The sequence below is a fragment of the Centroberyx affinis genome, unplaced genomic scaffold, assembly GCF_046629955.1.
Source record: "Centroberyx affinis isolate AG114_WGS23_722 - 3 ecotype Tasmania unplaced genomic scaffold, CSIRO-AGI_Caff_v1 ptg003831l_1, whole genome shotgun sequence".
Classification (NCBI taxonomy): domain Eukaryota; kingdom Metazoa; phylum Chordata; class Actinopteri; order Beryciformes; family Berycidae; genus Centroberyx; species Centroberyx affinis.
This window is the reverse complement of record NW_027281686.1, coordinates 42805-54821: the sequence shown is the minus strand read 5'-3', so window position 1 is coordinate 54821 and position 12017 is coordinate 42805. Positions and strand designations below refer to the sequence as shown.

The following is a 12017-nucleotide window of genomic DNA, read 5'->3' as shown; positions in this document are numbered from 1 at the left end:
TCATTAGTGTAGAGAAGAGCACAGCATCCCTGAGTCTATGGCTGGTCAGAGATCCATAAAATAAGACACTATTAACACAGCATCTGTAATCAAATGTGTTTTTATTGTATTAAAAGCTGAGCTGAAGTCTATGAATAAAATTAACCTTCATCTCCAGAGCCTTGGCCATTTTTAAGTGAATTGAAATAGGTCAAGGTGGTTTCATATAGAGATTTTGTAGCCTAATTGTGTCAGATATCTTCTATCAACCAGGTCGGCTCCATCATGGAGGTCCATTGGAGAATTGACTGTGTGCAAGTAATGTCTACGCATAAATATAACCAGGCTAGAGGAAGAAAGATGGTCTACCTGAAAAAAGATTGTTGTGGTGTGGGTTTAGGTCAGTTCAGCAATGTTATAAGTATGTGAATAGTGTGATGAGGTGGATTTATTCCCAAATGTAGGTTACTGTGACACAGTAAACTGTCTTGTCTTTAGCCCTAGTCTCTACTCCAAAACACTCTGAGTTGTAGCTTGAGAAGAGTCAGCTCAGTTAACCTGAACAAACTGTTAGCTAGCTAACTAGCCAGCAAACACACTGGTGTTAATGTTAACATGCAACTACTAGCCACTACTGGTAGCTTGTACTAGATAATTAGCTGCAATGCAAATCAGGTTTGTTAACAATGAGACAGTGATGGTTAACTGACCAGGTGGTTAGCTAGCTAACAAGCTGACAGTATCTAAACCAAGTCAGTGAGATGTATCAGTGATGAAATTATCAGTTTAAAAACAGCACAGAAATGAACCATGATGACTGTTCAATTCTGTTGTGACGGCCAAATTGTTAGTTTAGAAACACAATCGTTCTCAGCCACTGTTGCCCAAGAGGCCATGGCCGCCAGAGGATGTTACATCACCTGTGTGAGAGTAACTGGTCTATAATCCCTCAGATCCAGTCTTTTTGGGCACAGGGATAATTGCAGATTCATTTCATGACAGTGGTATGGTAAAACATTATTAATAAGCAAATACTAAAACAAAAGGATGAAACAGTTTTAAGTTATATTTAATTTGTATTAAATTATTTGCACTGAGTATATAGGCCTAGAGTAGTGCCTACTACTCAAATCAGCCTGGTAGTCTTAGTAATTAATATGGCAGCCTACTCACAAAATGTATCAAATTTTTTATAAATGTATCTAATATTTTTGGTATATTTTCATAGCATACATGTTCTGCATTCATTCTTTTCTTTGTCTCAGTAAGTCCTACTGCTGTTATTTTGCTGTAATCCATACTTAATATAATTATTATACCATCATTTTAATTCATACACTCTACCTTACATGTTCTAGTGTTGAAACTGTCGGCTGTGCAAGTTTATGTAAGCCCCATTTGCTCTTTTCTTTTTTTATAGTTTATATAGTCTATCTTTACTGTATCCTATTATTTGCTGCTGAAATAGCACAATTCCCCCACTGGGGTCTGTAAAGTTTCTTCTTATCCTATCTTATATCTGAAGAAACAACCAAAAAAGCCATAGCTCTGAATTTTGTACCCCCCTTATCCACCACTCTCTTTCCCCATAGGACCGCTGAAGTCCTCCTAAGCAGAAAACTACAGAGAGCGAGAAAGGACAGGGAGGAAGGATGGACTCCATCTCCATGATGGGCGGCAGCAGCAGCCCCGTCTTCATCACGGCCTCCTCCTCTTCCTCCCACCACCTCCACCACAGCCAGGCCTCCTTCCTCCCCAACGGCCTGAAGAACGGCGTCCGAGTCGGAGACGCGGGGGTCTTAGGGGGGAACTCCGGCGTCCCCGCTCAGCCCACGGTGGCTATCCTGGGCTCAGGCGACTTCTCCAAGTGCCTGACCATCCGGCTGCTGCGCTGTGGCTTCCATGTGGTGGTGGGCAGCCGGCAGCCCAAACTGGCGGCCCAGTCCTTCCCCCACGTGGTGGACGTGACGCACCACGAGGACGCCGTGGGGAAGGCCAGCGTCGTGTTCTTGGCCATCCGCCGTGAGCACTACTCTGTACTGTGGGACCTCAAGCATCTGCTGGAAGGTATAGATAACCCAATAATGTACCTGCATGGAGATGCAGTAACACCTCACCACAAACATGAAAACAGACACAAGATACTTCAGGGGGGCTGTGTGAGAAATGTTCTATTACTCTATTAACTATAAGCGAATGAGGCTAGCATTAGCTAACTTCTGCACTCTTAGCTGACTATTATACTCCCTAAAGCTAAATCTGGCAGTTTTGTGTAGGAGAATGATACAAGTTACACAAATTAAGATAAAAATGACAGTGTTTTGAGCCAGCAGGGAGTTTCCCTGTTTCCAAGGTTGTTGGCAATGTGAGACTGTACAGCTAAAAGTCACTGCACAGTGGATGAATGTGTGATTGCTTGCCTGAAGTAGTTCCAAAAATAAACCTGGCTACATCAGCTATATTGAGTTGATAATATTTCATTTTAAAAATCTAGAATGCCCTGTATGACTCTACTGCTTATATCAAATAACACTACAGCTTTTTATTACTAAAAAAGTAATTACTTTGTATAATGCTTTGTATAATGCTAGGGCCTACTGAAATGTATTCTAAAGTTTTAGCATGGAGCCTACTATCACTCAACATAGTGTATGCTAAAGTGTTAGCATGGAGCCTACTGTCACTCAACATATGCTAAAGTTTTAGCATGGAGCCTACTATCACTCAACATAGTGTATGCTAAAGTGTTAGCATGGAGCCTACTGTCACTCAACATATGCTAAAGTTTTAGCATGGAGCCTACTATCACTCAACATAGTGTATGCTAAAGTGTTAGCATGGAGCCTACTGTCACTCAACATATGCTAAAGTGTTAGCATGGAGCCTACTGTCACTCAACATATGCTAAAGTTTTAGCATGGAGCCTACTATCACTCAACATAGTGTATGCTAAAGTGTTAGCATGGAGCCTACTGTCACTCAACGTAGTGTATGCTAAAGTTTTAGCATCGAGCCTACTATCACTCAACATAGTGTATGCTAAAGTTTTAGCATCGAGCCTACTATCACTCAACATAGTGTATGCTAAAGTGTTAGCAAGGAGCCTACTGTCACTCAATATATGCTAAAGTTTTAGCATGGAGCCTACTATCACTCAACATAGTGTATGCTAAAGTGCTAGCATGGAGCCTACTCAATGCTAAAGTGTTAGCATGGAGTCTACTCAACATATGCTAAAGTGTTAGCATGGAACCTACTATCACTCAACGTATGCTAAAGTGTTAGCATGGAGCCTACTATCACTCAACAGTGTATACTAAAATGTTACCATGGAGCCTGCTGTCTTATGCTAAAATGTTAGCATGGAACCTACTATCACTCAATAGTGTATGCTAAAGTGTTAGCATGGAGCCTACTGTCTTATGCTAAAGCGTTAGCATGGAGCCTACTATCACTCAACATAGTGTATGCTAAAGTGCTAGCATTGAGCCTACTATCACTCAACATATGCGAAAGTGCTAGCATGGAGCCTACTATCACTCAACGTAGTGTATGCTAACGTGTTATCATGGAGCAGTAGAGCCAACAAGCTACTGGGGACACATGGATGATTTTGGTGTCTGTGTTCTTATCACTTAAGGTAAATTGACATAGGATAATCTAACAAAAACTTGGTATATTCCTTTAAGGTTTTCATTACAAAAGTCATCTGTTGTCTCTGTGTGTTGTCATGTAGGGAAGATCCTGGTGGATGTAAGTAACAACAGGAGGGTGAACCAGTACCCAGAGTCCAACGCTGAGTACCTGGCTTCACTGCTGCCAGACTCCATTGTGGTGAAAGGCTTCAACGTCATCTCAGCCTGGGCCATGCAGCAGACCTGCCCTAAAGACGCCAGCACACAGGTACAACCACAATGAAGCATATTCTATTCTATTCTATTATTAATATTCTATTCAATTCTATTCTATTCTACACAAGTATAAGAAAATAGCACTTGAAAGAAGTTGATTTGCATTGGAAACAAGTGGAACTATCTTACCCCACTAGCAGATTTTTCACTTGCTTGACAAAAAGTAAGATTTAAAGGCTCAATACTAGTCTAATGACTTTTTAAGACCTCTTTGTCCTCCCCTCTTTAATTCACCTTCATGCAGGGGATGGCAGCCAGTAGATCTGACAGAAGCATTAGACAGTTCAGTCTGTACTGCTGCTTTGCCAGTCGCTGAGACACTAATTCCTTTATAATTTATGCATGGATTATGAAAAAGCCCTGCCAGCCTTTTCAGGCAGAGCAAATAAAGTCCCACACAATACACTCACTATAATATTGCATCACTGTCTGGTTGAAACAGATTTGATGGCCACAGAACATTTTTTATTTTTATTATTTAACATGCTTCATTTTTAACCTATTTCAGCATCAGAAATAATCATTCAACCTCTCAACTCTCCTCATCAGTGGTATTGGATTGTCAAACTACTGCACACAACTTCAATAAAGAAGCTTCCTTAACCTAAACCTAAAGTCACCTAGGGTACTTAGGTGGTCATAGATTTCATGGATACATTCTAACAATGCTAAGAAGCTGAAGGACAAGTGTAGAAATGTTTTCCCTTAGAGTGACAGTGGCCAGTGAACAAAAACTGAAAATATCATGGCATAAGAGGGAAAGAGTATGAATGGCAAATGGCAGCGACAGGTAGCTATTTGAAAAATTTGAACTCCAATACCCAGAGAGCCTGTAAGGCGATGTCAGTAAACTGCCACAGCCCCAGCCGGTCTATGACGCTGGACTCAACAATGTCAAGTCCAGCTTTCTCTAGATGGACTGCTGTTTAGGAGACACTTCTGGATTTCGGTCTGAAGTTTTGATTCATCACTTGCTGTGTGGAGAAGATATACCACCAGTGACAATACTGACACCACAATATAATTTGGGTGGGTATAGGTGAATCTACGGTGTCTCAGTTAGGGGTATTTCAGGGGTATCTAAATTAAACTGTTGCTGGCCCACTTTTTGATTTAGGCTGAAAAGACAGCTGCATTTTAATTGAAAAGTCTTGACTAGTATAGCTTTAATCTTATCCTAAAACAGGAACCTGCCCTTGTCCTTGTAAGAGCGACTCCTACAGGTTGGTAGGGGCACCTGTTCGGGGGGGGGAATATTGTGAACCTCTGCGCACGTTGCGCTTTCCTGGAAAAACTCCTCCATTGTCAGGTGAAGCAAAGCAGCTGGCGACTCCATTTGTATCGGAGGAGACACGTGGTCGTCTACACTGTCCCTGTCCAACAGGGGGGGTCACGCAACGATAGCGACCATGGAGCACTTTTTGGAATTGGACATGACAAAACTGGGAGGAAACAGGGAACTCATATATCTGCCATCTTTCTGGGTTCAGATCCATCCTTGGACCATTGTCGTATGTCATCTCCTCTCTCTTATCCTTCCTGTCTCTCTTCATTCAAATAAAGTACATATGCCATAAAAGCAAAAGCATGTCTTTGCTGGCTTGCATGTCTAACCAGTCCTACTCTTTGTAATCCTGGCCTTGTGTAGGTGTTCATCTGCAGTAACTCGGTGGAGGCTCGTCAGCAGATTATCGAACTGGCCCGCCAACTCAACTTCCAGCCGGTGGATATGGGTGCTCTGTCCTCGTCGCGGGACATCGAGAACATGCCCATACGTTTGTTTCCTGCCTGGAGGGGTCCCGTCCTGGCCGCCGTGGCCCTCTCCATCTTCTTTTTTGCTTACTCCTTTGTCAGGGATATCATCCACCCGTATGTGAAACACAGGCAGAGCGACTTCTACAAGATTCCCATGGAGATGGTGAATCGGACGCTGCCCACCGTGGCTATCACGCTCCTGGCCTTGGTGTACCTGGCGGGCCAGCTAGCGTCCGCCCACCAGCTTTACTACGGGACCAAGTACAGACGTTTCCCCCCCTGGCTGGAGGGGTGGCTGCAGAGCCGGAAGCAGCTCGGCCTCCTCAGCTTCTTCCTGGCCGCTGTCCACGTCCTCTACAGCCTCTGTCTGCCCATGAGGCGGTCCGAGAGGTACCTGCTCCTCAACATGGCCTACCAACAGGTCAGATAGCTGGGGAGAGGGCTCTGGGACTTGTGTGTGTGTCAGTGTGTGTGGTCTTGCACTTCTAGCCTTGTGAGAACCAGTTTGAGTTTTGGACCTTGAGGACATTTTTGCCCAGTGATGGTCATTGTGGCTGGTCCTCGCTTCTTCAAGGGGCTAGTTTAGGATTAGGACTTGGGTTTAGGGTGAAAGGTGCTCCGTGTGTCATTTTGACATGAATAAATCATTACCACATCAATGTTCACATCAACAGATGCAGCCTCTACTCTGCATTTTACTTTGTGCGCCAAGGGTTGGATTTGGTGGGAAATCTGCTGGATTGCTTTACGGCACCAAACAGGAAGAAGGCACAGTTCTTACAGCGCAAACGGAGCTAAAGCTTTCAGAGTTTCTGGCAGTGGCAGATGGTGGAAGGAGGGAAAGGCCAATAGAAAAATAATTTCTAACATGTTTCTCATCTTCAGTGAAGACAAAGATGCCAGGGAGGGGGTGAGGGTGGGGCAGGAAGCAAAAGGGTTAATGGAAATGTGGTCTTACCTCTAGCACTAACAATATCATTGGTGTGTGATAAGCCGCTTTTCCACCGCATGGTACCGGCTCAACTCGCCTCGCCTCAACTTGACGCTTTTGGTAGTACCACTTGGTTTTCCACTGCAGATAGTACCCCCTCAATGTAGTACCCCCTTTTGGTATTGCTTCAGCTCGCTTGGAACCTTGACAGAGGTGCTACCAAAAAAAGTACCAGGTACCAGGCAATATGGTACCTGGTACCTGGTACTTGCCCAATGGAAAACCAAAAAAGTCGAGTTGAGCCGGTATCATGCGGTGGAAAAGCGGCAATAGAGGCAACCAATCTCAACCAGTCTCAACCATGGTCTCATTTGTTTATAGTAATTATACCAAGCTAGCAGTGATAATTTGGTATATTGATGTTTAGAAATGTTACATGTAGCACCTTTAATGTGTAATGAATTCCATTTTGAGCGTGCCCTGTGTTGGTAGGTCCATGCTAACGTGGAGAACGCATGGAATGAGGAGGAGGTGTGGAGGGTGGAGATGTACGTTTCCTTTGGGATCATGAGTCTGGGGCTCCTCTCGCTTCTGGCTGTCACCTCCATCCCGTCTGTCCACAGCGCCCTCAACTGGAGGGAGTTCAGCTTCATACAGGTACTGCTGCCGGGCCCAAAATGTGAATTAACAAATGAACAAATCGAGGGTTTAAAGCGAAAGCGGGCGCAGGTGACATTTTCCTAAATTTGTAGCAGAGCAAAAACAAAACTTTAAATCATTGCATCTTTTTTATTCAAAACAACATAGTAACCATTCACACTTTTACAGAGATTACGATTCAGAAAATTGATATTCTATAAAAAGCTATTAAAGCTACACTAAGCGATTTTCTGACCACTAGAGGGTGACAGAAACCGCATCACATTTGTAAATACACCACAGCAAAACTACTGGGCTACAGAAGCCCCTAAGGACAAACCGTACATAAAAGCTAATAGCTAAGCTAAACGTACCTTCTACGGAGAAGTGTCAGCGGTTACCCGTCTCGCTTTGCCAAATTTTGCTCCTGATGAAGGTTACATGTGTCACAATGACAAGTGAAGAGGCAGGTGGCAAGTTTACTAGTTTAACAAGTTTACTCGCTCGCTTCATCCATTCCGCCATTACGAGAATTTTTTTCAGGGATGGGAGGGGGAGAGCGCTGCTTTTAAACAGCGAGGGAGGAGACAAGCTTGTTCTAAAAAAAGGAAAAGCTGCTGTTCAGTCCGACTTTGACAACAAGCTTTAGAAAAGAGGCTGTGGCTATTTGTTTATTTCATTATGTCTCACGGAAATCTCCACATAGCACACATTAGTTTTAGGATTGGTTATAGGATCTGAAATGACTTGGTGCAAGTTTAAGTTCCCATTTTACTTTTGTTTTTTAGCGTTCCAATGATATAGTCTATTCATTTTTGGCCAAAATGTTAAACGCCCTGTTAGACCCGCAAACGTAATAACGTCCCACAAACGTAATAACCCACAAACGTAATACAAATCTGCACCTTTTCATGTAATAATCCCACCAACGTAATAAGTTTCCCACAAACGTAATAGCAGTTGCCTACCGCAAACGTAATACGTCATTTCCCGCAAACGTAATAACTGTTACGTTTGCAGGGATTTGTTACGTTTGCGGGAAGGTGAAAATCTTCAGCTTTCAAAATTGTAATAACTTCCCACAAATGTAATAAATCACTAATATAATCAAAATCTGCAGCTTATACAAGTTGCTAACTCTAAATATCTTCAAAAGCCAATGACATTTTCTTCCCACATATTGTTGTCCTTTAAGTTCTTGCCTGTTTAGACTGATCAAGTGTTGTGTATACAAATGAGCAATAAATCCCAAACATATTTATTCCAGATTTCTTCAAGGTTTTACTACAAAGACAAGTGCAAAAAAACACAGGATTGGCAAAAACATTGTAAAGGTTTATAACCAATCATAGTAACCCTATACAAAGGCTTCAGTATGAATTTGCTCAGCAATTAAAATATTTAATATATGTAAACAACAACATGTAAACAACAACATGTAAACAACGCAAAGTATTGTTTTAGTAACAAGAGGTCAGTAACAACTGGATATTATTTATCCTCACTAAACACAATAGTAGCCTATGTTTGAACCATGTAAGTAAAAGATGTCGGCATATTGTAAGCCAACGTATTTTGAACATACATATGCAAAATATTGTTTTAGTAACAAGAGTAACAAGAGGTCAGTAACAACTGGATATTATTTATCCTCACTAAACACAATAGTAGCCTATGTTTGAACCATGTAAGTAAAAGATGTCGGCATATCGTAAGCCAACATATGTATTTTGAACATACATATGCAAAATATTGTTTTTGTAACAAGAGTAACAAGAGGTCAGTAACAACTGGATATTATTTATCCTCACTAAACACAATAGTAGCCTATGTTTGAACCATGTAAATAAAAGATGTCGGCATATCGTAAGCCAACATATGTATTTTGAACATACATACATACATACATACATACATGAAAGACTAAATTAATCTAAATTCCCCTGTATGTAACAGAAAATTTTCAAGATAAAATAAAAGGATAAATAACATGTTACATTCAGGTACAGGGGAATTCAGATTCTTTCCTGCATTCACTGACATTAATTTAAGCTCGCCTGATGTCAGTCATTAATCGTTTTCAAGCCTTTAATTCAGTCTTAAGACTTAAATCTTGAGAAATGTTTCCTTTTCATTATTTCAAAGAATGAAAGACTGTTCAAAATACATATTCAAGTTTTTGGCTTTTGATATGCAGACATATTTTATTTAAATGGTTCAAACATAGGCTACTATTGTGTTTAAAGGGATACTCCACCCAAAACATGATTCTACCTCATTTTCACTCTCTTTTGGATCCAATAAACTCATCCAGACAGTTTTTAGAATTGTTAATTCTTTCTAAAGATTTAAGATTAAATATTCTATTCATTGTTAGCAAAAAGTAAGCATGTAGAAGTTCAACATATCTTTATAACGACAAATGATTCTAAAAAAAAATGAGTTTACTGGCTCCAAACAAGAATTAAAATTAGGTAATAGGGATAACTAATATCCAGCTGTTACTGTCAATCAATACTTTATATTCTTTACTTGTGCATAGTTTAATTGTATAGCAGGTGAGTTTGTACTGAAACTTTTGTGTAGGGTTGTTGGTTGTAAATCTTTCATTGCTAGAGTGAAATCATACTGTTTTTGCCTCTCCTGAGATTTTTTACACTTGGCTTTGTAATAAAACCTGGAATAAATCTGGAATTAATATGATGGGGTTTAATTGCAACAACACTTGATCAGTCTAAACAGGCAAGAATCTAAAGGACAAGAATATGTGGGAAGAAAATGTCATTGGCTGTTGAAGACATTTAGAGGTAGCAACTTGTATAAGCTGCAGATTTTGATTATATTAGTGATTTATTACATTTGTGGGAAGTTATTACAATTTTGAAAGCTGAAGATTTTCACCTTCCCGCAAACGTAACAAATCCCTGCAAACGTAATAGTTATTACGCTTACGGGAAATGACGTATTACGTTTGCGGTAGGCAACTGCTATTACGTTTGTGGGAAACTTATTACGTTGGTGGGATTATTAAATTAAAAGGTGCAGATTTGTATTACGTTTGTGGGTTATTACGTTTGTGGGACGTTACTACGTTTGCGGGTCTAACACGCCCCTTTTGCACCATAGCCTCGAAATGTTTTGTTCCAAAACACTGCATTTTAATTTTAGGGGGAATAAATGCTACCTTAAATTCATCGGTCAATATTTCAAAGACACCGATAATTCTTTCCTTAAAAGCACAGCTATTTTGCAAGCAAAGGTTGTAAGATGACTCATAGCTTTAACCCATATTTAACCTTCAGTTAGATGTATTTGATCTAAATTAGGGATGCTCTTCTCTGTTGCGCCCTATATTGTGATTTACACTGATCAGACCAGTGTAGGTTTACATAAAATCTTGCCTAGTGCAGCTTTAAGTATATTTATTCTTTAATTAGACAGTGGGAAAACAGTGAGGGAGACAAAGAAAGGTCTGTCAGGAGTTGATCCCAGGTCAGTGGGGGAATACGTCTGGTTTCAGAGGCTGCAGACACCCACTCACCATTTCAGATGCTAAATGATCAGTTATTGACACACCGTATGCATTTCTGGAGTTTGTACCATCATCAGCCCCCCTGTCTTTGCCCAGTCCACGCTCGGCTACATCGCCCTGCTCATCGCCACCTTCCACGGCCTGCTGTTCGGCTGGAAGCGAGCCTTTGAGGAGGAGGCCTACCGCTTCTACCTGCCGCCCAGCTTCGTGGTGGCCCTGGCCCTGCCGGTGTGCGTCATACTGGGTAAGGTGCTGCTGCTGCTCCCCTGCGTGGCCCGCAAGCTCCACCGGATCCGCCGGGGCTTCGACAACGGCGTCTACCGGTGCCAGCGCCTGGAGCCGGTGGGCTCGGCCGCCCACGTCTCGCCGGAGAGAGTCACCATCATGTGATAGCCGGAGGACAAAACTGTCTGGTCCTGTATCTGGATTTGCACATAAGCTGCCGTGGTTACTTGTTTTGTTTACACAAACGACCAAGATATTACCATTTCAATCTTTCTTTATGCAACTGCATATTATTACATATTATTTTATAACAATATGATCATTATTTTTCTGACATTTGTGTCCTTAGGTTGCAGTTGTGTGTTCATTTGGGCTTAAAGCTAGTAACGCTGCATAATCGCATAACTGATGCCTCCCTTGTCAGTACCTTGCCAATGTGCCACCGATACCCATACTTTACCAATATTTTGCCTTTGTCCTGCCAGTCATCACCCTGAGATACTGATAGTTGGTGACTACTTTAACTCTGTATTTCTGCTCATAGGCTGCCACATGCAGCCTATGTTGTTGCAATAAGCGAGCTCGGAAGGTCGTCGGTTCAATCCCCCGGACCGGCAGGATAACTCTGGGTGGGGAAAGTGAAAAGCAGCTCTTGCCCCTCCCTCATTACCACCACTGAGGGGCCCTAGAGCAAAGCCCTTAACCCCAACCGCTCCAGTGGAGCTGCTCAGTGGCCAGCAGATCAGACTGTGGTTGTACTGGTCAGCTTCCAGGTGTGAATGCGTGTGTGAATGTGATCAGGGTGTTCCTGAAAAAGAGAACATTGCTCTCAGTGAAACTCCCCCTGAATAAATAAAGGTGAAAAAATAACTAAATAAATAAATAATCCCAGTGCTACCTTCCTTCTTTTTCACAGCTCTCAAACGTTCTTGCAAACAAAACACCATTGAACTGGACAATCAGCAAGAGTGACACAGAGGAGATCTCATGTACTCTACTGTCAGGTTGGATCATTACCGACAACTATTATCCCATTCAGTGCTTT

The 12017-nt window shown here is 41.9% G+C and overlaps 1 protein-coding gene across 2 annotated transcripts; it reads left to right on the top strand.

Moving 5' to 3' along the window:
* The first annotated feature begins 1631 nt into the window (after positions 1 to 1631).
* Positions 1632 to 11137, top strand: steap2 (STEAP family member 2, metalloreductase). Of its 2 annotated transcripts, XM_071541210.1 has the most exons (6): positions 1632 to 1682; positions 1722 to 2046; positions 3716 to 3882; positions 5539 to 6066; positions 7069 to 7233; positions 10844 to 11137. In XM_071541210.1, exons 1-6 carry the CDS (start codon positions 1632 to 1634, stop codon positions 11135 to 11137), a joined length of 1530 nt encoding a protein of 509 aa, XP_071397311.1. The 2 variants fall into 2 exon arrangements, with proteins under 2 accessions (XP_071397311.1, XP_071397310.1); XM_071541209.1 differs by having other exon boundaries at positions 1632 to 2046.
* The last annotated feature ends 880 nt before the right edge of the window (positions 11138 to 12017 follow it).

Excerpts from the sequence above, each read along its gene's own strand:
- steap2 (XM_071541209.1), top strand. The coding sequence starts at position 1,632 with ATGGACTCCATCTCCATGATGGGCGGCAGCAGCAGCCCCGTCTTCATC. Across the intron at positions 3,883-5,538 it reads CTAAAGACGCCAGCACACAG|GTGTTCATCTGCAGTAACTC; the intron begins GTACAACCACAA and ends GGCCTTGTGTAG. Across the intron at positions 6,067-7,068 it reads TCAACATGGCCTACCAACAG|GTCCATGCTAACGTGGAGAA; the intron begins GTCAGATAGCTG and ends CTGTGTTGGTAG.